This window comes from Brassica rapa, chromosome A09 (genome assembly GCF_000309985.2).
Source record: "Brassica rapa cultivar Chiifu-401-42 chromosome A09, CAAS_Brap_v3.01, whole genome shotgun sequence".
NCBI classification, from domain to species: Eukaryota; Viridiplantae; Streptophyta; class Magnoliopsida; order Brassicales; family Brassicaceae; genus Brassica; species Brassica rapa.
The window spans coordinates 7,501,092-7,528,597 of record NC_024803.2 but is presented as its reverse complement, the minus strand read 5'-3'; the positions used below and the strand labels follow the sequence as shown (position 1 = coordinate 7,528,597).

General features: G+C 32.4%; 3 protein-coding genes across 5 annotated transcripts; 1 reads left to right on the top strand and 2 right to left on the bottom strand.

Moving 5' to 3' along the window:
• Nucleotides 1-482: 482 nt before the first annotated feature.
• On the bottom strand, nucleotides 483-9,649 carry LOC103838064. The gene is made up of 4 exons (XM_033278579.1): nucleotides 9,339-9,649; nucleotides 8,567-8,745; nucleotides 8,385-8,505; nucleotides 483-8,282 (listed from the first exon to the last, which is right to left on the bottom strand). The coding sequence occupies exons 1-4, from the start codon at nucleotides 9,357-9,359 to the stop codon at nucleotides 8,076-8,078; spliced, it is 528 nt and encodes a 175-aa protein (XP_033134470.1). The 5' UTR covers nucleotides 9,360-9,649; the 3' UTR covers nucleotides 483-8,075.
• Nucleotides 9,650-14,652: 5,003 nt separating this feature from the next.
• Nucleotides 14,653-19,474, top strand: LOC103838056 (SPX domain-containing membrane protein At1g63010). Of its 2 annotated transcripts, XM_009114472.3 has the most exons (13): nucleotides 14,653-14,895; nucleotides 14,968-15,006; nucleotides 15,344-15,429; nucleotides 16,180-16,274; nucleotides 16,379-16,499; nucleotides 16,713-17,024; nucleotides 17,103-17,207; nucleotides 17,284-17,738; nucleotides 17,811-18,118; nucleotides 18,206-18,396; nucleotides 18,501-18,691; nucleotides 18,810-18,943; nucleotides 19,010-19,474. In XM_009114472.3, exons 4-13 carry the CDS (start codon nucleotides 16,222-16,224, stop codon nucleotides 19,246-19,248), a joined length of 2,109 nt encoding a protein of 702 aa, XP_009112720.2. In that variant the 5' UTR covers nucleotides 14,653-14,895; nucleotides 14,968-15,006; nucleotides 15,344-15,429; nucleotides 16,180-16,221; the 3' UTR covers nucleotides 19,249-19,474. The 2 variants fall into 2 exon arrangements, with proteins under 2 accessions (XP_009112720.2, XP_018510422.2); XM_018654906.2 differs by lacking the exons at nucleotides 14,653-14,895; nucleotides 14,968-15,006 and having other exon boundaries at nucleotides 15,214-15,429; nucleotides 19,010-19,271.
• A 1,501-nt stretch (nucleotides 19,475-20,975) lies between these two features.
• On the bottom strand, nucleotides 20,976-24,653 carry LOC103838054 (homeobox protein HD1). 2 transcript variants are annotated; one of them, XM_009114471.2, is made up of 6 exons: nucleotides 24,433-24,653; nucleotides 24,037-24,364; nucleotides 23,052-23,172; nucleotides 21,989-22,188; nucleotides 21,716-21,847; nucleotides 20,976-21,341 (listed from the first exon to the last, which is right to left on the bottom strand). In XM_009114471.2, the coding sequence occupies exons 2-6, from the start codon at nucleotides 24,325-24,327 to the stop codon at nucleotides 21,201-21,203; spliced, it is 885 nt and encodes a 294-aa protein (XP_009112719.1). In that variant the 5' UTR covers nucleotides 24,328-24,364; nucleotides 24,433-24,653; the 3' UTR covers nucleotides 20,976-21,200. The 2 variants fall into 2 exon arrangements, with proteins under 2 accessions (XP_009112719.1, XP_033134468.1); XM_033278577.1 differs by having other exon boundaries at nucleotides 24,037-24,434.
• Nucleotides 24,654-27,506: the final 2,853 nt, after the last annotated feature.

The following is a 27,506-nucleotide window of genomic DNA, read 5'->3' as shown; positions in this document are numbered from 1 at the left end:
TTCCCGAGAGCATCTTTAACTCTCCAGGGACTACTAAATATCAAGATGCAACTCAAGTCATTTTTGTCTTGCCAGACATTTCAATATATTGCATCTATTTTAAATTTTCTCCAGTGACCTTGGAACAAGCCGCTTTTCATACCTCAAGGTCATCTTTCATTTCATTCTTTGGAGAAATATATACCTTGGACTTTTGGTCCAAAAATCTCTCGTTATTCTAACGAGCTTTATATCGAATTGATGGCCAATCAATTCACTCTACCCTCATACATAGAGGTAGATTCATAATCTTTATTTTTATAGCGTTTTTTTCATTTATTTATTGTCGATAATCTATTTTATTTTTGGTTCCATCTTTTTATCCATACTGATATGGTTAATCGAGATCTCTTTATCATCATCGATGATTTACCCAGGTACCTGACTGTTACATTAACCATATCAACGGTCTCATCATGAGATTCATCCTCTATTTATATTTATGCTCCTTTTCGAGGACTCTTTGGAACCAAAGTGGTCTATCACGTCTCTAGCGTGCCATAGACTCATATATCGTCCGTTTAGGACACTATTTTCTTATTGGAGCATTTTCAGCTGGAATATGAGATATCATTATTTCATCAAAATGTCTGGCAGGCATTTTGTAAATGGATTATTCTACTTTTCATTGTAATCCATTTCACATATCTCATTCCATCAGCTTATCATATGCTTCTAGCAAACTTGCGAGCATATTTCTAAGTATCCATATACTTTATCCCTCTGGATTGTATATGTCTTTATTACATGCACAACTGCATGTTTACACCCAATCATGGGGATCATCTTACTTGAATTTACTTTATCAAGTTCTTTTTCAAGTGCAAACATAATTTTTCAATGTTCCACTAACCAGGATTCTTTGATTCTCTCCCTCGAGATGATGACACTCCATGTCTAAAATCTCGTACTGAATCCCACTCTAGAACCAATAACATATTCAGTTTTCCCATTTGGGATAAATTATGTTTCAAATCCTTTAGAGTGAGATCTTAATTTGGGGTCTGTTTAAAGAAATCACATATTGTGAACTTGTTTGATGATTCATCACCATGATGGTTTTCTTTATTTTCTTGACATGCTATATGTGAAAAACTTCTGGTTTTTCAATATTTCACAATAATGTCGATAACATTATTGGAGATGACTATATATCAGTAAACTCCAGGTTTACCACTCATTTATACAAATGCCATCCTTTTTCTTATGCATGTCTTTTCATCATAAGCTCCTCTAGAGCCAATAATATGCTTATATTACTAATACTATACTTATTTATTTTGAGAGAAAAGAAATATTTGTTACCTTTAGTAGTCATGTACGATGACTCAATATCTGCGAGGTTTATCTATCTCCATCCTGAATCTCAAAATCTTATTCAGGAAAATAATCCTCATTTCACATCGATATTTTATTTTCATTTTCTGGACTAACCAGAAAATCTGAATCATCAAGATGAGTATTCAAGCTATGAAAGATGGTTCGGGCTCATAAGAGACGAAGTTTAATATACTTCCTTTCTCTTTTTCTTTTTGATTCTCAATATAGATCGGCTAAATATTTGGCGTACGACAACTACGTACCCAATTTTCTTTCTGGTCGTATCTATAGCAAACCTTTTTTGTTTGCCTTTTATCACCCGACCACTTTTATTTTTCGTGGACGTTTTTATTATTTTCATAGGGACGGAATCTTCTTCCTCGTCCTCTTCCACGACCATGATAGGGGGTTTCAACCGCATCTACACCCTCGTCCTGTTCTAGTAGGACCGACTTGATGGTTTAGTATCATGATTTCATTTTTTTTTTCAGTTTTCAAGGAGGATTTACATCAACTCCAACTATTTATTGAATCCTTTCTTTCAAGGATTTAATTATTCAAAGATCTTCTAGATCTGTTCTCATGATACACCTATCTTATAAACCTTCATTAACGTGGTGTAAATTATCATGGCTTTATCTTTTTCTCATCCAATATAGATTATATCGATGATTTTTCAAAGCTCATTTTCTCTCAGGTGCATCTTTGCACCCACTGCCCAAGCCTTATAATTATTTCTCGTAATATCAAGGGCATTTATTTTGAGCTTTGTCAAAATTCACTTGATAACATTATTCATAGAATAATATTATAATAAAGACGAGAATTTAAAGACATAATAAAAGCATAAAATAAATGCATAAATTAAATTGCAGAAATTTAAATTGCAGGAATTTAAATAGCATAAATAAAATCGGGAGGCTCAGCCTACCACATGATCCGAGGAGTCATAGACTACCATATTGATCATTTTTTCAAAGTCCGAGGAGACATGGTCTACCATTTTGACTTTATTTATTTTAAGGTCCGAAGAGACTTAGTCTACCATTTTTGACCTTTTTTTTTATTCACGGAGGCAAAGCCTACCACGTGTTTCTCTGATCGTGAAGGCATAGCCTACCATAACGATCAGTCGGGGAAGGCAGCGCCTATCATCCCGAACGGAGAAGGTCCAGCCTCTTACTCCGAAACAATAATAAAATTTAAATAAATTAAATGTATTGAAATACATAAATTTAAACATTATCTCGGCTGGTTTAAGAACTTTTGGATTGATAAACTTCAGTTGGTCAGAGCCTCGTGCTGATAACGTGTTGTAAATAAAAAGGAGTAAATAGATAACTATAGCTTTGCTTATAGTTATTATATATATATTTATGTTGGAGAATAATGAGAGATGAGAGCAAATGATTTTTTTATTGTTATAAACTCTTCTTCTTGTTGTACGTACAAAGTAAAGAGAATGAATGCTATTTATACTACACATAAGTCGGTTGCTTTACTAAAAAAAGATAAAACACTAAGAAGTGATAGATGACATCATTGCTGTAAGAAAGACATGTGTATGGATAATCATCTTATTTTGATCTTTATCTTCTAACATATATCATTTTGACCCCAAAATCATTCTCTCTTTATGTTCAATGGTATGGCCATATAAATCACGAGGCTACATCATGTCTTTTGCCTCGAGCGTTTTATTTATTCACTTATAATTCTTTGTTATAAGAAAAAATCATTTCTGTGACAAAAAAAGAAAAGAAAAAATCATTCACTTTTTGACTTTTAATGACGCCGCTGGTATTTTTCTCTTTGTCACAAACCCACAATAACTTACTTTTTTTTTCACAAAACACGTGGTTGTTATGAGTCTATTACTTTAACTAGAGTCGGTGTCCGCGCAACGTGCGGAAAACATGTTCAAATTATAAATTTTATTTTTGATTGGTAGCCGCATATTGATTTATTTTAAATTGTCATAAATTTTTATTTGTCTTTGTGTGTTGAGTATTTTTTTTTGTGTGGAGAATTTTAAGATTAAAAAAAACGTTAGTCAGTTCACACAGTTCAAAACAAAATAGTTTAGTAGTAGAAATTAGTAATTGTCCAAAGGGAATAGTTTTTGGTAGATAACAGAAAAGAATAAAAATAAGATAAGACGTAGACGATGTCTGCGAAGTGTACTGTGAATGATCTTATAGAGCTGGCACTTTCTATTGGGGGCGGACCAATTGTTAAAAAGAATTTTGTTAGTACAGCTTCATTATTGAGTTTGGAGTTTTTTGGTCGGCAGACTTATTTGTTGCTTGCGTTTTATGATATAGAAAGTTGTTCGTGATTCCGGGGAGTCTGATCTGGGTGAGCATCTGATTGTGATACTGGGGGAGGGAGAGAAAGGAGTTTAGTATTTTTGGATAATGTTGTATATTGTGTTGCAAATAATAATGGATTACCTGGTAAGTGAGGTAGACCGTTGTACATTTCTTTGTAGACTATGTTTTTAACTTTTCCGATCTTTTGATCATTTCCTTGTATAATTTTGATGCCTACCTTGGTAGTAACTCAGGAATGACCAACATAGAGCTCTTCATGGGTGAAAACAGGTGTAATATAATTAAACAGAAGAGACAAATATATTAAATAATTGTAATTCACAGAGAACTTGATAAATGAATGTTGTGTACATAATATTTTGAACTATATATCAAATGCTAAGAGCCTCAATTGGATCAATAAACTTCATTGGAAAATTATATCTCTTTGTCAATCATAGAGTTTGAACCGGCTAACTGGCTACAACTACGGAAAATGAAATCTAATATGATGTAAATAATACACATATATTAAAACGAAATATATATTAAACAAAATTTATGATTAAATGGTCAAATATTTCATAATCTATATTATTAAAAAAAGAAGTACGAAATAGAAATACTCCTTAAATTTACCATTTATTTACATTAGAATGCCATTGAGATATGTATTGAACCTATATTTAAGGCTGCTTGTCTTTTCTTAATTTAAATAATAGATTTAAGCATTTAATGCCCCTTTCTAATTTAAATCATTGATTTTTCCTTAAACAAATCCCAACTAAAATAGATTTCTTAATATATTTCGTATCAACAAATTAAATATTTTTAATATTTGTTAGTAATAAATAATAAAATAAAAAATGACACATAATAATCAATTTATATAACACATAAATTATATTTAAAATAGTTTATTTCTATATTATTAGTATAATGCTTTCATAATATAAGTCCAATTAGTTATAAATATTGGCTTTTTATATGATATATTGTGATATAATAGAGAATTAAAATCACAAAATATAATTAATCAAAGTAATAAATTTAATTTTTATGTTTTAAGATGTTATATTAAAAATTATGCATTAGGTTTTAATTTACATATATATATATATATATATGAGTTGTGGGGCTAGCCAACTTGAAAGGTGAAAGCAAATATTTGTACGGTAACAGGACAAACTCTAGAAATAAACAACAACATGGCAAGATTATTTTCCTTTTTTAAATTTCTTTTTTATAGAAATTATAGTTCCATATATGTTTATATATTTTATGTATTTATAAATTTATTTTCTTTATTTTTAAGAGATGCTAAGATTTTGAAATTGGGAAAAGTTTGACCCACCTTTATATTATTTTAATTAGGAAATTTTGAACTTCAAATATTAATTTTTATTATAAATGCAGAGATTAATTTTCAATATAAATTTATGTTTAAATACTGCGAATTTTCAATATAAATTTATGTTTAAATACTGCGAAATACATCATTTGATATAAACAAAATACTATAAACATAAAAGAAACACCTGCTATGATGAAACAATGTAGTGAATTTACAACTTTTATAATTGTTTTATTAGAGTTTTGGGTTAAAGTAATATATTAATATTTCAGTAATATTAATGTTTTTGATTCAAAACTGATAATAAGGGAGAGTTTAAATTTTGGTTTTATTAGGATTTTAAGTCATTTAAACTTTCTTTGTTCTAATATATGTGAATTTTCGTTAGAAGATATTAATTTAATTTTTTGGTTTTAAAATATCAAGTAGGTCTAAACTTATTATATTTTCAAAATAAAATTACTTTTTATATTGTTTAGAAACATATTACAACCAAATCAAATTAAATAAGCAGTGTACTGCCGGTTTCCTCTTCAGGCGTTGAAGACCTCTCTCGGAAGGTTGAATGAGAATCGGTAGACTGCAGTGCTGTAATGAATATGCCGTGTTCAGCTTGGAGTCAAAGAAAAAATATATTTAGAAAAACGTATTGTTTTGTTTCCATATCTCTTGTTATTTGTATTTATGGTGGAATATATTTTATTCAATTTTTGGCATGAATATCTTTTGCCATTAACAGCTGGACATAACAAATTCATGCATTCATTGGTTTTATAACAATGTGAATTCTTAAGTACGTAGTCCTTATGCAATTTTTTTTTCATGTCACTACAAGAAAAATGCGTTTTAATAGCGGACGAATAACGCTATATAACGATACTATAGCGGTTTCTGAAGCGATGTATCATCGCCCGTCATAATAGGTCAGACACATTAGATAGCGGTTTTTTACTCTGCTATCCTATTCTCATATATTATAGCGTTTTTCTGTATGCAATTAAACAGTCTTTAATAGCATGTTTTTTTTGTTATTATTTACATTAAAAATATTTATTTTAGAATTTTTTTTAGTTAATTATTTAAAAATAAAAACATAATTTAAATTTAAAATTAATTCATATAATTATAATTTTCTTTATTATTTAAATTTATCAATAATTAAATTGGTTTACAAAAAATATAAAAAATAAATCTAATTAAACAATAAACCAACAAACCAAATAAACCAAAAACTAAACCAAGTTTTAACCTAATTACTACCAAACGCCGCCGCACCAACACCCCCCTGGCCCCTTCGTTGTCTTCTTCATCTTCCAATCCTCACCGCCGCACCACCACCTTCGTCGTCGTGTTCTTCCATGACTTTCGTCGTCGTATCCAGCCATGATTCTTCTTCTTCGTCGTGGGATTTGAGAGGCAAGTTGCAGAGAGGAGGCATACTCGTCGTCGCATCCAGCCACCTTGGTCTTCGTCGTCATTGTCTCCTCTCCACGAAGCTTTCTCGTCGTCTCCTGGTCGTCTTCTCCAATGTACTTGAGAGGAGGCGTACATAGGCCAGGTCCAGAGACGTTTTGTTTCAGTGACTACTGTACAGAGGCGTCGTCATGTCTCTTCTACGAGATTCTTCATCTCTCAACTCCTGGACCCAACCTTCAATCAAAATCAAATCTAATAGTTTTGTTTCCATGAATGAACAGAGACAAAGATATTGAACAGAGGAGTAAAAATTGTAAAGGAAGAAGAAAGAGAAGTGTGAGACCGTAGAACCCAAAAAAAAAAAATATGAGATCTCAGATCTATCGGGAGTTAGAAAAGAGAGGGAGTGATTTTAGACCTTCAGATCAAAACAAATCAGTGGCTAAAAAGTGTGATCCTTGACAAAAAAAAATTAACCAATGAGAAAAAAGGTTGAAGATAGATAAAAGAACAAATTTTAACCTTTAGATTAGAATCAATCAATGGCCACAAAAAAGACAGTAAAGATTGTTTTTACATTCTTTTTTACTGTTTTAAATTTTTAAAAATTTAATGATTATATATTATAATTTAACATTTAAAATATAAATTTTGATTTGAATTTTGTGGTTATACATTTTTTTAAAACTGCGTAATAGGGTTTGTATAATTATATTGTATAAAGGGTTCTGTTTTTGATTTAAGGGTTTATAGTTTTGAGAGTATAAGTGTTAAGTTTTTATATAAATATTTTGTGATTAAGATTTAGATTTGAAATTTGTTAAATAATTAAAATTTAGATTCGAAGTTTATATTTAGTAAATGTATGGTTTTATATATGCTTGGTGTTAGAGTTTAGGGTATAGAGTTTGACTGAAGAATTAAAGTTTGTGTGTTTGGAACTTATATATTAAAATTAAAAAGAATAAATTTTGAGTTTAAGTTTTATATTTGAAGTTAAATTTATGATTTGATGTTAAAATAGAGTTTAAAGTTTGTATTTAGAGTTTAGGTTTAAAAACTTGTTTTAGGATTTAGGGATTCAAAAACCAAACATAGCGTTTTTAATCATGTTTTGCTATTAAACCCAAGTGTTACATATTAAACCGTATGTTATCATAGCGTTTCCAAATATACCACTTTATCATAGCGTTTTTAAATATACAAACGCTATCTAAAACTAACGGGTATATCAAACATAGCACAATCGTAAAAAACGCTATTCCGGTCTGCTATTAAAACCCATTTTTCTTGTAGTGTGTTGGACTAATTAAACTTGTATGCATGCATGTAACACGTTTAATGAGTGTCGAACCATTAAAGGAAGGAATAAAGAGGAAAGCAAAATTATCATAGATTCATAACCAAGATAAAAATGAAAACCAAACAACTTTAATAAAACCAAACTGATTAAATAGAGAGAAGAAGACTGTTATTAGAGAACCATTATGACTGGGCAGTCTGAACCAGCCAGTGATGGAGTGACTATACTGCATGTGATCTAGCCACTAAGCTTGGCACGCTTTGCTTTCTTCTGCTCGTCACTGGCTGAAGAAACACCACCACTACTCTCAGGTAAATCTGGGATTTTCACTTCACTGTGTGGTGGCGTCTTGAGTGGAGGGAGGATTCTTTGGTGGCAAAACTGCTGATGAGACAATTTTGGTTGCTGTCAAGGAAAGGCGGGTAGATGTAAAGTTGTAGTGAGCCACCTTGATCCTGAATTTCTTTGTCTGTCCAATTGTGTCGATTAAACATTGTGGCAGTGGAATCTCAAGCTCAGCCCCATCTCCACCATTATCCTATTATAACAGGATCATTTATCAAATTGGTAGCTTTCAAAATTCAATAAAATACATGTCAAGTCTTATCATGATTATCATTTTGAACAGAATAACACTCACCTCAACATAAGCGTCGATCAACTCTGTTGCTTTTCTGCCGGTGAGCTCTTTACCAGCATCTCCGAGGATGATGAAAGTGCACTGCTCCTCATTATCATAGACATACATTTCAACGCGGTAACTGATTCAAAGGCAAGTAATTAGTATATATATTGAAAATATGTTTGAATGGAGAATCTTACTTGGCTACTGCAGTAGCATTTTCATTCCCGCATTTTGGACAAAGCATTGTTGTCGGCCCACGGTTTAGCTTTGTCTGGCAATCCTTGCAAGCAATGTAATACCACTCAGTGCCAAGCCGGAGCTCTTTTTCATATTGGGTGCGACGGTTCTGACCGATGAACCCCTGAGCCACAGTACCCTACAGAACATGGAGACAATATCGATTCAGTTGAATATCTAAAAGTAGAGTGTTTAAAATTATAACGTTCAAGGCAAACAAAACAATTTCGACCTCTGATAAAACTCTATCACAGCACTCTCAAGTAAACAATATAAAATCTATCAAAGCACTCTCAAGTGAAGAATACAAAAGCTTAACAGATATGCGGTGATTAGCAAAACACAACAAACCGGCAATGATATTAAAAAAATTTCAAACCAATCAATCAAGTTCTTTTTTTTCAAGATAGATAAGGTGATTAGCAAAACAACAAAACGGCAATGATATAACAGTTTAAATAGATACGCTAATATAATATCAAACGAATCAATTTAGTTTAATTTTTTTTTGTTTCAAGATAGATAACGTGATTAGCAAAACAACAAAACAACAATGATATAACAGTTTAAAACGGCAATTTCAAATGAATCAATCTAGTTTTTTTGAAGATACGCTAATCTAATCTGAACCCAACAAATCAAGTGTGTTTTTTTCCTGATACCATAATATAATTAACGGTTACTGTATTTCAAAAGTTAACAACACATGCACAATGAGACAGGAACACAAACCTCTGCATCGATCATAAGCATCTTGATCCCAAGAATGATGCCTGGTCCTCCTTTCACATTCTTCCGAGCTTCCCAGAAATGAATAAGCCTAAACTGCAAGGTGGAATCTCCTGGTCCTGGTGAAACATATCAGAAGAGGAGAGGAGAAGAAGCTTCGCCGGTAAGGATTGCAGTCTTCTTTGCCATGATAAAGGTTTGGATTTTCGATCTGGGGTAAGAGAGATAAGGGTAAGATACCATCATTGGGGACTTAATAACAGGATCATTATCATTGGGGACGTTATGCAGGATGAGTTGGGTGGGGGGGGGGGGGGGAGAAAGAGAATCGACAAAGAGATCGAGACGGCGATTAGGGTTATTGATTTGGGGGGGGGGGGAGAAAGAGAATCGACAAAGAGAGAGATGGCGATTAGGGTTAGAGATTTCACAGAAGGGGATCGGGAGAACGATTTCAAAGAGAGAGAGAGAGAGAGAGAGAGAGAGAGAGAGAGAGAGAGAGAGAGAGAGAGAGAGAGAGAGAGAGAGAGAGAGCTCTGGAATACGTAAAAATCAAGAGAGGTGCGAGAGTGGGCTACGAGTTGGGTATAATGGGCTGCAAATTGTTGAATTTTTTTTTAATTTCAAGCTCACTTTGTTATGACCTGACACTTTGATTGGTCCAGATTATTTTGCCTATGTGGATAGCTTTAGGAAGCTCAAATTTAGTTTCTTTTATATAGTGGGATTATTATTGTAGTATCTTTATGGAGTATTATTTTAAGTGGATTATAGTTTTTTATATATCAAATATTAACTTTATTTTTATTTTTGGTAAAATTAACTTTATTTTTTCTTACTGAACACAATACTGATCCTTTTTTTTTAACATATCAACAATACTCATCTTTGTTTTCCATTTTTGTTAATATATCTATATATTCTTTTGTCACAAATTTTAGATCTGGACTTTAATTTTCATGGATCTGGAGGCAAATCTTGTCTATATACCAGAATTATTTTTATATTTTTTTATATAACTAAATAATACTTTTTCATATATTCTTGAGGTTGAGTTATCTTTTTATTAAAATTTACTGGACTACATATATTTTTTACCATATAAGTATAACCAAAACTCAATACAATTGTCAATCACTATCATTTGGGGGTTTAGTCTGCTAAAAAATGATAATGCATTTAATCATTATCTTGAAAGATGTGGGATATAAGACCGAATTCAATCTTTTTCATCTTCAGTGCTTACATATGTGCTTATATACAAGATAGACTAAGTAGTCAAAAGCATAAGACTTTTTTATGTTTCTAAATCATGATAGTAAGAGAAATTAACATTTAATTGTTAAATGAAATCATAAAATTGGTATCATCATCTCAGCAAACAATAATTTTATGATAATTTACCTCAAAAAAGATAAAAATGCATGTATGATGAGATTCTAGATATCGCCTTTTGGCTTTGAGCTTCCAGCTTCTAGAGGCCATATACTCGTATTCTCTTACACAGGTCCACAACTGCACTTGCTTTTGTTATGGATATACAATGACTTCTAGATGAATTTTTGTTTTTCTTTAGCTTCTTTCTGCTCTTTATATATACTGAATTAAAAGTAGAGTTTGGTGTGAAAGACTATAGCGACACATGTCGTGAACCCATAATGTCATTAGACACTAGGTAAAAGGTTTTGTTCTCCTTTCTGCTGTCAGGGAACCTTAGCAAATCTAATGATAAGATTTAACTGCGAGGACCAACGAAAAACACACATAATGACTGACATTTGTAAATAATTGCTTCTCGAGTGCAAGTACTAATGTACTATATGCTTTTAAAAGAAAAAAGCACCTTCTTTTTTTTTCGAAAAAAATAGCACTTTCTTTATTTTACTTATATGTAGACCAGGAGAAAATCTTACACCATGGAAGTGTAAAGTGTCGTTAAAATTACTTTGGGTTGATCAAGCAAGTCACCATCTTGAAAATTGCTCTCGATATCGACCACAACTAATAATTTTGGATTTTTTATTGCTATCGATAAGGACCGTAATTAATAATTTTAATCTTTTTTTCCTGTGACTTACATGGTTTATCACAAAATATTTGCGTTCTAAAAATCAATACAGACAATGTCTATAAGTGTAATAAACAGAACAATTTTAAAACAAAAAAACGGTGCAAATAACATTTAGACGCCTGTTTATGCACTATTTTTTTTTCTACAAAAAATGTTGTTTTGCTTTTTTTTTGTCAGAAACCTAAATATTATAAATAGTCATTTTCATCGAGAATTGAATTTGGATGGTAAAATGCCTACTAGACCCTTCTCTGTCATTAGGCCAACCTTTCGTTGGTGTCTATGCACTAATTCTTTTTTTTTTTTCTGAATAAGAAGTTTTCAAATTAAAAATATAAACTATTACGAGATAAGACAATGAGTCTTATAGTTGGGTAGAGTTTACATAAAACAAGTTTCATGAATGATTAAATCCCGATCTATGAAACAACAAAGATAGAGACTAGAATAACCAACAATGCAATGAAAAGCAGTAAGTAGTGATCAGAACCACGACCGCGACAGCCACACTTTCCTCTCCCTCGAACCGTCTTCCATTACATGTCTTAGAATTTGGTAGGAGGTTTTGTTTCTCTCCCACCTCTTGTCAAGCCGAGCGAGCTAGCTGTCTCTAACAACTTCATCTACATCTCTTAACACTGTGAAACGAGAAGGATTCTCAAATGCACAAAGGTTAAGCGTTGTGGTTAAGGGACCAACAACTAAAGTTTCACAAACCTTAGAGTTGATAATGTTTGATGGAAAAGACTCCATAATAAATGTTGTAGTGGGAATAGACTGCGAGTCTACTAATGTGGATAAAGTGTTGAAAGAGTTAGGTGTAGCAGTGGGGTTCTCCTGATGCACAAGGGAAGAAAAGGATAAAGTCGCATACAGTGGGGTTTCAGTATCATCTCCCTCAACTGTACTATCTGAAGAAGCTGAAGGATGGTGAACATCAACTTCCAAAGTAGGTTGCAAAGCAGGAGAGATTTCAAACTCAGATAAGAGACTTTCTATCTCTTTAGCATGATTATTATCCTTTTTGCTGAGGGATAATATCTATATCCACTATAGGAATCTCAGAACGGGTGTATGTTGAAGGCGATGTGAAAGCAGTAACTTGAGCAGTCGTAGAAAGCATGAGACATCTCTTAGCTTTGTGTCCTAGGTTACCACACCTCTCACATATAGATGGAATCCATGTGCAATCAACATTAACAAAGAAAATATTACCTTGTTTATCATCTAAAGCAATAAGTTTTCGGAAGTCTCTATCTAGCTCCATCTCAACTAAAACCTTTGCTTCACCCATACTTGTAGGATCAAATCGGGGTTTATGAGTAATAATGTGCTCTTCAAATCCTGAAGCAACATGACTTATTTCTAATTTCAAGTAGCAATAATTATGAATGTTTTTCAAAGTGGTTCATACCGGCAATGTAAAAATTTCAGGAATTTTAAAAGAACCTTCTGGAGTCCACTTAATTTACACCTTACAGTTTAACATTAGAAAATGTTTTTTTTTTACATAAGAAAATGTTGCAGTATGCTAAATTCTTCAACTACAGTTGTGTTGCTTTCTTTAACTTCCCTCAGTTTATAAAAACAGTTAACGAATACAAATTGAATACGGACACACATGATTCCTCCATGGATTGGTCATTACAATATATACTACATAAAATGAAAAGACAAATTGTTAACGGACGCATCGACACGTACGAGTGGTTGGCTTTTCATTTATTATTGAAAAATAACGAAGGAAGTTGTGAATATTTGTAACGAGTAACGACACAGAGAAAATCAAAACAACAATACATTAATAATTATTTCATTAGATATATCTCTTATATACTAAAGCACAAGTCACCTTGCCAATTAAATTTTGACACATTGAAAAACATTTCAATTTTTTTTAAAAAAAATCAGTTAAGCAAGATACTGATCTAAAAAATGATAGCGTATAACAATTTTTCAAACACAATCTACAACCCACGATCTTTATCATTTCCCACTATCTTTTGCTTTTCTATATTTTTCTATATTTTTAGATTGGATAAACAAATATCAGAGGAACTTCTCATCTATCTAAAATAGAGTGAAAGATCTATGATCTTAATGCAAATTTGGGGTCGTATGGAATGTCCCGAGCCCGTGCTGAAATTGATCTGTAAGAAACAAATATCAATAAAGCATATTTGATATTTCTCAGTGGAGCTATCTTGTTTGGCAAAACATCCTTCAACGAACCGGTTTACAGTTAGAAAGGTTCAAGAAAGAGTGGATATGGTGAATCTGAATTGGAGGAGACTTGACTCCAACAAAGAGTTTAGGAAAAAAAAGAAGAAAGAGGACGAAAATAGAAAGCATACACAAATGCAGATGAAGACGTGGAACATCTTTGATAAAAGGTAAATGTGCATCTATTAATTCACCAAGAAAGGATCATATTGTTGAATTGTTTTCCTACTGTACAATAGGTTTACAATTGTTTTCCTACTGTACATAAAAAAAAGGTTTACATCAAAATGTAAACTAAAACATCCTTTAATATGATATGCTGAGCACTTTGACACTCTTTTCTTTATAGGTTTAATGTTTCACTCAGATATTAAGTAATCAATAGCGAGAGGGACACAAAGAGTTGAAGATGACAATGCCATATAAAAGCTGATTAAATTTTAGGATACACACAAATAAATATTAGCAGGTAGACGTTTATATTACTGCAATCTTTCCAATACACAATGTTTTCTTTTAGATGTTTGAAATATTAATACACAACACAATGATCAGAATTTATTTTTCAACTCTATTGTATTCTCTTAACTACCATGAATAATAGGAAGATCAATGATTTTATATATTCTGTAAGGCAATGTTTTGAAGCTTTTGTTCTTGATGTACACATCTCTTTCTTATAAATCGAAGTTATTTTATACATGCGTTTTAGTCATATGAAACAAAATATTTTATATGGAAAAATATTCCCATGCGAAGCATGGGGTTAATACTAGTACTACATAAAATAAAAAGACAAATTGTTAACGGACGCATCGACACGTACGAGTGGTTGGCTTTTCATTTATTATTGAAAAATAACGAAGGAAGTTGTGAATATTTGTAACGAGTAACGACACAGAGAAAATCAAAACAACAATACATTAATAGTTATTTCATTAGATAGCCGCCTTAATTAAATTCATTATTTCAATTTGACCCCAAACATCTGCCAGTTAACAAAACCGACCCTGGAAGTTGAACATAATAACGAAAAAGCCCACTTTCACAGAAACGTGTTCTCTTCAGCACTTTCGGCACACATGATTTGATTTCTCCCTTTTGTCTTCAATGATTGGGTCTCTCACTTAAATGCAAATTAATCATCACTTTGTTTACTCCGAAACTCTCTCTCCCTCGATTTGATTTCTCAATCGTCACCGATCCCTCCGCCTTTCTGGGTCTCTTCACAAGAATCGAAAGCTTTCAAGAAAAACCCATCCTTTGGTAAGATCTTCTCCGTCGATTCAACGCGTAAAGGAACGAGCTTTTTGATCCAGATTCGTTGTTTTCTTTCAGGCTTATTCCTCCGTTGATGGTCATCTATATCTCCTAAAGGTATGTTGGTTCCTTCTTGTCGTTTAATTGCTTTAGATAACAAAAAGAGAGAGAATCTAAGGTTCGATGTGACTCCTCTCCGTCTTTGAAAAAAAGTTTATAGAACCTTTTGGCGTTTATCATATTGGCTGCAATGTGGAATTTTGTGGAACAGGAAAGAAAAAAACAATTGGTAGTGCCTACTTAAAGCAAATTTGGCTGCTTTATATATTTTATCATTGACTCACTCCACTAGCATCTATTTATATATTGTTATGTGTAGTAGGCCTTCCTTCCTTCATGCTAAGCTCGTGTGTTCTGATCCCCTTTTGCCCACTATTTTTAATCTTTTTTCCAGAGATTTGATCTGTTATAAGAAGATCCCAAGGAAGACATCAGCTTTTTGTATTGAAGGAAGAGAAGAGAGAAGGAAGATAGATACAGGTAAGAAAAAAACATTGTGAGCTTATTGATATATAAATCAAGATCTCTGCTTTGGCTTGTTTGTTAGAGAGCAAAAACATCTTTCTGAATTGAAATGCTAGAGTCTTTAAGCATATTTATAAGCTGTGAAAAAAGTATGAATAAAGCTGAGTTTTGATTGTTTCTTCAGATTTTTCTGATTTGATTATTGTCTTCAGTGGTTTCTACCTGATCGTATCATCTGAGCCAGCCATTCACTAGCTGACTTTCTTATATGTTTATTTGAAATATTGTTATTTAGAAAACTTCTTGTAGTGTGCTTGAGCACTAAATAATGGGCAGCAATCCACAACCCATTTGAGGTTTTACTCCCCTTTTAGATGCTACCTTTCTTGACTCTTTCTTTCATTTCCTTAAACCTGTTTTGCGTCAAAACCTTACATCTGCTCTGTATCTATCTCTCTGTTAGCTCCAGTGAGTAGGGCTGCTTGTGGCTTGGTTGATTGAAATCTCAGTGTATATTTAGGCTTTGGAGAGCTTTGAATGTGTCAAAAATTTCTTAGATCTCTTCTTCTCTCTCCTCTCTACTTTAGGATTATTTTAAAAAAACTGTTCTGGAATGCTATTGACTTGGATAACATGTATCTGTATAAAATTCATTTTCGGTATGCCACACACCAATTCTTTGTTTGCTTCCTCAAGTTGACAAAAAATGCAAAAGCTTTATATAAGTGGTATCAGGGTGTGTTCTAATCTCCACATTCTTCTCAGGCTCTTATCAAAAGTTGGTTCTCTGCTTTCTGAGATAAGAAGATGGTGGCTTTTGGGAAGTATCTGCAGCGGAAACAGATCGAAGAATGGAGAGGGTATGCATCTGCTAATGGCATCTATAACCATATATTAAACCTTTAGTGTATGATCTGATCGTCTGATTATGGTTGCTAATGACGTTTTGATGATTCCTGTGTAGTTATTACATCAATTACAAAATGATGAAGAAGAAAGTGAAGCAATATGCTGAACAGATACGAGGCGGATCTCAACATCCTCGCCATGTTCTGAAAGATTTCTCGAGGATGCTCGATACTCAAGTATGTTATTGTTAATACATAGACTGTCAATAAGATTTTGTTTCAATAGTTACCTTGCTTGCATCCCTATAAGTTAAATGTGGCTTCATACAAGTAACCACAGTCCTGTGTTTATCATTGTTTCTGACTTTCTGTTTATTAGATGAAACTTTTACCATCTTGACGATTAGATGGAACTCCTTTAGATACTGAAACCGATTCCTCATCTTGCAGATTGAGAAAACAGTCCTGTTCATGTTGGAACAACAAGGGTTGCTTGCAGGGCGACTAGCCACATTGAGGGAAACGCATGATGCTGTTCTCGAGCAGCCTGACATATCAAAAATTGTTGAGCTACGAGAATCATACAGAGATGTTGGAAGAGATCTTCTACAGCTTCTGGTGTTCGTTGAGCTGAACGCCATTGGCCTGCGCAAGATACTCAAGAAATTTGACAAACGGTTTGGCTATAGATTCGCCGACTACTACGTTAAAACCCGAGCTGACCATCCTTACTCACAGCTTCAGCAAGTGTTTAAGCATGTGGTAAATACAAAGTTTCTTACCGTTCTTTCAGTGGTTTCATCTACAGGCTCTTAAATGTTGGGTGTATGGTATTTATAGGGTGTAGGAGCTGTTGTTGGGGCAATATCTCGCAATCTTCATGAGCTTCAAGAACACGAAGGAAGTTTTTATTCAATTTACGACCAACCTGTTCTTCCTCTTCAGGTAAATACATTTTAGCAATATCACAACAACATCCTCTGCTCTTGGTCAATTCTTCTTAAGTCCTTAATCTCCGCAGGATCCAGTGGTTGAGGCAATTAAGACTGCAGTGGACAAGCTAACGAACTCAACGAGTTTCCTCAACTTCTTGGCCCAGCATGCTCTTATCATGCAAGATGATTTGCAGACTCCTTCAGAGGACACCATCGATGAACGGACTTACCATTTTAACTCGTTACTCCTGAACTTAGGAAACACATTCTTGTACATGGTGAACACATACATCATTGTTCCTACAGCAGATGACTATTCCATGAGCCTTGGAGCTGCAGCGACCGTTTGCGGTGTTGTCATTGGATCTATGGCCGTGGCTCAAGTCTTCTCATCGGTTTATTTCAGCGCTTGGTCCAACAAATCTTACTTCAAGCCTCTGGTGTTTAGTAGCATTGCTCTCTTTATAGGGAACTTAATGTATGCGTTGGCTTATGATGCTAACTCCATTACTCTTCTCTTACTTGGCCGTCTCTGTTGTGGGTAAGTCCAAAAAACTTATGAAAATGTTTTAAAAGAGGAAACCTTTGTTGCTAACCATTTTAAATGTTGCAGGCTGGGGTCAGCAAGAGCTGTGAACCGGAGATACATCAGTGATTGTGTGCCTTTAAGAATCCGAATGCAGGCATCAGCAGGTTTTGTGAGTGCTAGTGCTCTTGGAATGGCTTGTGGTCCTGCTCTCGCCGGTTTACTCCAAATCAAATTCAAGATCTATAAGCTGACATTTAACCAGTCTACTTTGCCTGGGTGGGTTATGGCTGTGGCTTGGCTGTTCTATTTGGTATGGCTATGCATTTCATTCAAAGAGCCACTGCGTGATACAGAGGAACAAGAAGGAAGCAACCCGAATGAAACAACTTCAAGTAATCTACTTTTGTAGATTTTATATAGTAGAACTGTTGCATTACTGATTGAAACGAGTTTTGATTAGACTCTCTTGGATGATGCAGTGACAGACAGAGAAGAAAATAGTAGAGCCGTGGAGGAAGGTCTTCGAAAGCCGTTGCTGATAACTTCAGGACTCAAGCTGGAAGACGAAGATGAAGAGGATTGCGATGAAAGTGAAGAATCGGCAGAAGATTCTCGTAGACCTGCAAATTCTTTTGGTGATGCATACCGACTTCTTACTCCATCTGTTAAGGTAATCATCATCAGCTTCCTGTAACATGATTTTTATGGACTTGATCCTATTGATAGAAGTTTATCTGACTGGAAGCTCTGCTGTGTGGTTTTTGGTGGTGTCAGGTTCAACTGTTGATCTACTTCATGCTCAAATACGCCATGGAGATATTACTGTCCGAGTCTAGTGTGGTTACTTCATACTATTTTGGTTGGACAACAAGCTCCGTTGCCATCTTTCTGGCGTGCCTTGGCCTCACGGTGCTACCAATCAACATTCTTGTCGGAAGTTACATCAGTAACATGTTTGAAGACAGGTACTTCTTCGAACCCTTAGCTCAAACTGAAACTATAGATGCTTTTTCATGCTTCTTGGTCACTGAATCCATATGGAGCTTGATGGTGTTTTTGTGCGATCTCTGTCTCTATTTGCAGGCAAATCCTTTTGACATCTGAGATCATTGTCTTTATCGGGATTCTCTTCAGTTTTAACTTGTTTGTTCCTTACACCGTACCGCAATACGTAATCTCTGGTCTAGTAATGTTCGTTGCTGCTGAAGTACTCGAAGGTATGTATAAGCAAAACTGTCTTTTTAAGAAGCAACTGTTTTCAACTGCTTTTGTTTTCTCAATAGGTGTGAATCTGTCGTTGTTATCGCGGGTAATGTCTTCGAGGCTATCAAAAGGAACATACAACGGAGGGTTGCTGTCGACGGAAGCTGGAACCTTGGCTAGGGTTGTGGCGGATGCAACCATAACCTTGGGAGGATTCTTGGGAAGAAACCATCTCTTGAATGCAACTCTTCTACCATCACTTGTCATCTGCATTGGCTCCATTGTTGCTACTTGTTGTACTTATAACTCTCTCTATTGATATGTTTTTAAGAGATTTTGCTACCAAATTTTACAAAATAGAATAAAAAGGAACAGTGTGTGTATGATCCTCTCTTTGTTTGATTTTATTTGTGATCATCTTACCATGTGATGGTTGAGAGTCTCTACTAGAGACTAAACAGAGTTGATATTTTTGTAGTGTTTATGTTTGTGACTAAATAATTGAGCAATGATCAATGATCAAGACTCTCAAATTGTGTCCTAAAGACATAACCTTTGCTTCATACTTTTATAATATCTCATCACTCCTTGATCCATTCCAAAGTCATTCGAAGTTTATATTTCAGTTCTTCGAACTGTACTGTCTACAATGGCTTAGTTGCAAATTTGTTCATTAACCCATTAAGAACCATGCAGTGTGAGGAACTAGAAGATAAACTTGTACTGACTTTGAAACCAAGCAAGGAGGAGTGGTGAGACATGATATGATCCATTGACAAAGTGAAACGAAGAATCATTGAATCCACTTGAAAAAAGAGGCAATGAAGAAAAAAATATAAGACAACATATGGAGCTAATGTTGTGGTGGACCCTTGTGGTGGTGACTTTTAATTATGTTTGTGTGGTTTATAAGTTGTGTGTTTATGTATAAATAAGGAAGTCTTGATCATTTCAAGATATTTCAAAATCAATTCAATAATTAGGGTTTGCATTTCTTATTTGACTCAATAGTTATGTTACAACTTCTCAGTTTCATAGATGAGGCAACAACTTCTCTATGCTGCTTTAGCGCCTCTGAACCACAATAAACATCTGGAACTAGTAAAGATCACTCTATTCGTCCATCCAGTCTCTTAATATTTCTTTATTCATAATTTCAAGAATCCTATGACAATCTCTGGTAGAGCCGTGCCTACTTGTAAGAATTTCAAACATTACATTCTCTCTGTTTCATTTGAAATGTTGTTTTAAATTTTGCACACATATTAAGAAATGATTTATTTTTTATTTTTTTTCTAAATAAAAATATCATTATCTATACATTTAATCATATTTCAACCGATATAAAAATAAACTAAAAATAAAGGTAATAAATTTTGCATTGAAATTTTTAGGAAACAATTATGTCAAATCGTATTCTGTTTTTAATTTTCAAAAAAGTGTTCTTATATTATTTATAACAGTGTATATTTTATAAAATATTTTCAATTACTGAATTGTGTTATATAATGGTTAGTATAAATATAAAAATGAAAATTGCAAACAAATTATCTAGGTTTCTGGTTTTTATTTAATTGACTTGATATGCTATTTGATTACTTTAAAATATAAACATTTTAAAGCAATAATTAAGAATTGATTAACTAACATTTGGTAATGATCCTAATTTAAAATAATTCTCATAAATATATCATTTTATGAATTAATAAATTCTTAATGTTTTAACATTATTAATTTATCGTGTTTTTAATTTAGTAACAACCTGAAGTACATTACTAAAAAGTAAAAAAACAAACGATTTAGTGGTTCAAATGTAAAATAAGCTAAGCAAGAACATGATACAATATTTTTTTTTTTGTTATAACAAAGAAAGAGAGAACAAGATATTAATGATCAGATCCCGTTATTACCAAATAACATAAACTGCATATATCATATATGATAAAGCAATGTAATTAGTTTGAAGATGTGTACTAATTAGTGAGGACTAAAGAGAGGATTGAGTTTGCGCTTTGATTAAGCGACAGAAAGTGAAAGTTGTTGTGGTGAATCGCAGTAAAAAGTAAAACATATTGAATCACAATCCAATAACAACAAGTAAGTCACTCAAAGCACAAACCATTTAGTGGTTGGGATGTAAAATAAGCTAAGTACATGATATTCATAATCACACCTCGTTATTACTAAATACAAGAAATTCATATATCGCGCAATGTAAGTAGCATATGTAAATGTAGTGGCAATTGTATACTAGTAATTAGTAAGAAGAGATTAGTGTTTGCGCTTGGACTTCAAGGAAGTGAGGGAATGAGAGTTATTGTGCCAGTTCCTCTTGCGTTGATTAATGAACCAATTGTTGATTTGCTTCAACTGTAATCCTGTCTCCTCCACCAATTTTGCCTTGTCGTCTTCCTGTTCAAATCACATCGATCTTTTACATTATATAATGTGTTGTTGTCAATTACATTATAGTTCTCAATCTGAATAGTTCCCAAAATGTTATGACCGACCCTAACGGTCACTATGGTTGATCCAATTATATACTATTAGTAAATTTCAATTCGTATATGTAAAAGAGTACGTATTGTGTGTTGGCTATAAAAAGCATGCATTGACTATTGAGTGTCCAAACTGAGCCAGATTGCTTCGTTGCGTTTACATTTGCATTTGTTGTGTCATGTTATAATAATTAGAATATTATTAACGTAAATTCAAACGCAAACGAATAATTGTACCGAAATATGGGTGTTGGTTCGTACAAATATAAAAAGATGTATAGTACTCACAGTAGGGTAAGGCCACTTGCAATGTTGTTGCCACCAATTTTTCAAGACAGTTGTTGTGTCTCCAGGCAATTTCCCAGCCCTTCTTTTCCTCATTATCTCTTCTCTTACATCTTCAATTCTCGATTTAAAACCCTTATTGAAGAAAAGACAAATTTAATTAAAAGAAAATAGTAAATAAAATCAATAAAACATAACATTTTACTCCAAAAAATCCAATAAAGTAGATATTTAAACATACTATTGTGGTGACTCATTAACATATCAATATTTTACCTGTTTGAGTTCGAGTTTCAGTTCTTGTCTGACTCTTTCCATAAGAGATCTTTCAGATTCAGTCGGAAGCAATGGACCAAATCCCGTCATATCGTGTCCGCCGCTAAAATCAACGCCGGAATTATCAGATGAGAAATCCATATGAAGATCGTCCTCATCCTCGGACATCGTCGCACCGGACCCTTCTCCTAATGTCGCTCCTACGGGAATAGAAAAAGTTTACACGATATGTTTACTCCAACAGAATTAAAAAAAAATGTTTACCCAACAGTGCAACTACTAGAGGGATTACGCCCAAAAGCCCTTTTGCTTAAAACATGCCACATCAAATCATCAATGTGTGTTACATTTAAATTTTTATTATTTTCATCGTTGCAATTGTTGAAATATTTAATTGTCATGATAAAAAGTTTTTATAAAACACACACTATTTACGATGTGGAAATGTGACAAAGTACTGTTCCAAAAACTGCGTTTCAAGACAAGTACTCTTTATTTTTATCCTCTAAAGAAAAGGTTGAATGATTCTAACGCCTTTGATATTATCTCCAAGGCTTTGGAGGCATTGTCTCTTGAACAAATTACTTATAACCGTATCTTATATTTAGTTGTGAAAGCTATATATATTCTTCATGATCATCTCCCACTACATACATTTAATTATATATATTTTCTCCAAAAAAAAAATTATATATAAGGTTTATGTTTACCGACTGTTCATATCTGGTATAATCAGCAAGAACCTTTTAGATACTACCTAACTCAATGGTTTGTACTAAACTGAATAACCTAGTGTCCAACAGAAAATTAATTTTAGTTATTATATTGTATTTGGAACACTCTGCGTGGTTTATATAACTTTATATAATATAGTATTAATTATTTTATATGGATATATATGGTTTTTATAAAGTCATATATCTAAGAGATTTAAAATATACATATATTATTTAAAACTATTATTCTTTATATTCAGATACCATTATAAATAAATTCCAAAAAGATTAAATTTATTTATCTTGATATTTTACATAACGAAATAGCAAATGTAGGAGAAAAAAACCTGTGAGAGAGTGGAGGTTGTTCTCAATTTCACGGCAAGCCATCACTGCTTCGACGGCATGAACCCTCACGTGTTGTTGAAGCTGTTCTTTGAAGCTACACAACACCATTACATATTGTGCCTGTATCCAATTTTTGTTATTATATATACATTAATTAATATGAACATTCAATTCATTTACGTTCAACAAACATTTCCATATATACGCATACATGCATATAAGTACGTTCATCTGGTGTGATGTGTTTTGAGCGCTTAAATCATTATACAGCCTATTTCTACCCAATTTCAATAAATATAAATTCAGATTTTTAATATCGCAAATTACTTCCAAAGCTGTAGTTGAGATATCAATTCAACTTTAATGCAGTTGCAAATTTTAGTATGGAGTCGAATAACCGGCTTCAACCAACATGAATAATCAAATTTAAATAGATGATTTAAATGTAATTACAAAGATGACATTTTACATTGACCAACTCTGATTAATTTAGCACATAATCATGAGACCACCTAAAGATAAATCAGTATATTTACACGTTATGCCTATGTATGTGTATATAATACGGAGTCTATGTTAAGGTTTTGTGAAGATACACAAAATTGCATGGAAATGACAAAGTTTAATTACATCTTTCATAACATCATTCACACAATTCACCTTAAATTCACAAGGATCTTATAAACATGAATTCCTTAAAAACATAATGCACACAAGATTGATATAGGTTTATAATCTCACTCATAGTTAGTCCACTAGCAATCATTAACAATTATATCTTGGAATTTCACAAAAAATCTATAAAAGTAACCACTAAATCATTGAAAAAAAGCAATTTATTAAACATATTTTCCAAACAAGGATAAACAATTTAACTTTTCATTCTTGCTCCATTATTAATCAATCTTATAAACAAAAACAAAGAACAAAACAAGTAATCAAACTAAGGACTAATTTGTACAACAATTAGTCTAATTAACGTACCAAGAAATTGTCGAGCTCTTGACGATCATGATGCGAGAATCCAACGGCTGTCGAAGCATAAGATCGGAGAAGATGATGAGATTGAGAAAGCTGAGCTTCAATGATCGGAAGCTGATCGATGGGAGTCGCCACTCTCAGACATGCCACGTGTGCGGCCAATAGCTGCTCGTACATGGGATGTGTCGCTATCTCACCTTTCATCTGTCTATTCTGCTCCGCCACCACGGCTGCGTCTCCGTCTCCTCCTCCGCCTACTGTGGCTCCGATCATACCTAACGCTGCTTCTTGCATATTCTCGGGTTTGTCCTGAAAGCCCTAATTCTTGGACCTGATTTTGTTTGTACGATTAGCTCATGAAATAGAGAAAGAGAGAGAGAACGGAAGAAATCAACGTACGTATATAAAGCTGTCCTGGTTTCTTTCCCCTTTATTTGTTTCCTTTTCACCTTTGTTATAAATATGTATTATTTATTTATTTATAATTATTTTTATTTTATAGATTAAAACTTTTTTTGACAAAGAAATTAAACCTAGGGTTATTTTGTTGAATGACTATATTGGAGGAATTATTAGTTTTGTAGTTAAAGTGTAAAAGGGTAGAGAGAGAGAGAGAAAAAAAAGGAGGAGATATGAAGGAAAATGGTTAATTAGTGAAATATGTATATATATATATATATATTATTTTTTTGGCTACTGGTTCAAATTTTCCTTAAAACTATGTTTCTGGTAGCGAAAAAAACAATGTTTTTAGTTTTGATCCAATTGAAGGACTGGTCCGACCACCCCCCATATTAATGATCTTAATTCTGATAAGTCTACATCAGGTTTTATCTTATTTTTTCATCAACAGCTTTACATTACTTTAACCGGTTTAGAAATACAAATATAAAGTTTACATAGATGATATCATATAAATGTAGTTGAGCATTTTGTACTAATATCTGAGTTATTCAGTTCATTTGTTGTAAAAGAAAATTAGACTATCTGAGCTTTATTGCTTTAGAGGTTACATGACTAACAAATGGTGCAATAAAGCTGTATCACATAAGTTATAAGTGACCGTATAAGTTTTGGATGAGTAAATAATTGTATTTGTTCCATTGAATAGTACTATTAATTTGGTGTTGTTAGTTCAGTGGGTGTAAGAAGATTAGGTGTGTCTACCGGTCCCGTCGTTAAAGGTCGGAAGATATTTTCTTTATCTCATCATTCTCATAATTTTTAAATAATTTTATGTTCAAGTTGTCAAATCACTGTTAGTTCTCATATTATAGTCAAGAGAAGAAAAATTGGTGTTTTTTTCTGGTTAGAGAAGAGATGTACTTTCATTTTATACATACAAATTTAGGTTCATCGGTATGTCTAGTTGTATAAAGCACGTTACCAACGTGTACTTTTTCATAACTTTACGCCAAGGAGAATATCGTGGAACCAAGCGTAATAGCAGTTTTTAAATTTCTTTTTACCGAGTCTAGTTTGAAATTAAGAAACTAATGGAAATTTTGACCCAAAAAAAAAGAAACTAATGGAAATTATAGAATGATCAAATGAAAACTCTGTTTTTTCTGGACGGCAAACGAAAAGTCAATATGTTATTCTCCAAAAATGAGAAATTGCTTAATTACATAAGAGCTTTATTTTAGTTTGCTTAAACGGTGAAACATTGGCCTATTAAAATGAGTATTATATCCTCTTTTCATAATGAAATTTCAGAAACTTATGTCCATAATATTGTTAATTATCTATTATGTTAAAATAGAAGTTGTGACTTCTATTCTATTTTTAACTAACATTATGACATCATTAAGATATCACATTTTATATAATCAACACGTATAACAACTTCAACTATTCAACTGTTTTAATTTTATTTTTAATTATAAGAAATCTGTTGACAAAACTTCTAACAAAATCTAAATAAAAAATTAAAGATTTTCATATAGTAATACATTAATTAATTTCAAAATTAGTAGTATAATAATATACAAATCAATGTTAACTAAAATTTTATTATAAAATAAAATTTGTATTATTTTCAAAATCTTTCTAATTATAGTCTATATTATAATTAACATAGAAGTACTATATGAATTAAATATAAATAATTATATTAAATTAATAAATTAACTTATTTTATGGTTAATTTTTCTGACAAAAAACTTATTTTATTTTAAAAAATCATTTAAAATATCATTCACCACTAAAACGGGTTAAAATTTGTAAACCATGTATAAAATTTACTTATAAAATTCTGTAAAAATAAAATATAAAAACAGAACCGAATTGAACTATACTATTGAAATGTTGAAAATTTGAAATGGTGATACATTGAAATGTTGATTTGGTTATATATTTGGATAAGGCAACAATAAAATATAAGAACAGAACCTAATTGAACTATGCATAATCAAAAAATTGTGGACGTAGATCATTTAATCTAAAGTAACTTTAGAGAAATATTTTTATTAACCGGTTTGTTGTTCTCAAAAATTGTCAAACGTTTCATCAATATCTGGTTTAGTGGTGTAGATATGTTTATATAATTCTAAAATTAATGTTGAGTTTCATAAATTTTCATTTAAAAACAGTTAGCTATAAATGAATGTCCTTACAATATTTGTATATGATTATTACAAATATCATATAGTTTCTAATATGGATGTCTGGGAGAATTGTTTTAGCCAAAAAATGTCTGGGAGAATTTGGCAGAAGAAAACAACAGAGTTGAACTAAAGCACTAGCATAAGATTTGTGAGTAAATTACATAAAGATAAAGACCAACTATTAAAAGAATGATTTTGCATTCTTTTTAATTAAATATATATAGAAAAGATACACGCCTTCTACCAAAATGACTTTTATTTTACGCAATGAAAGTTATGAAATCAAAATATTGGTCAGATGTCGAAAAAATGAAAGAAACAAAAATAAAAAGGGACATAGTTGGTCGAGACAAATACAAAATGGGCAGTATTGTCGTTGTCTTAAGTCTAAGATTTAAGGCATCTCGCATCTAACACAGTGTGTGGTCCTATTCGTATGAAAACTACTTCTCAACTTATATAATGCAACCATTACCAAATGAAAAGAAAGGTAACGTTAGTGTTGTAGTACAATACTCATCAGTAACTTATAGATAGGCTTTTATCAAAAAAAAAAAAAATTATAGATACGCCAAATAATATTTTCAGTATAGACTTTTTTTTTGTCATCAAATAGATCTTTCAGTATAGACTCTATTGGGCCAATAAATTGATGTGTAAGAGCATCTCCAATGTATTACTCCAAATTTTACTCCAAAATGGTGTAACTCCAAAATGAAGTTGGATTTTACTCCAATGTATTACTCCATTTTTTACTCCAAACAAAAGAATTTTTTTTTTATTTAGTAAATAATTGTTATTAGTACCTTCAACTTATAAAAAATTAACACTTAACCCAACTATTTTATGTTTACAAAATTTCTATAA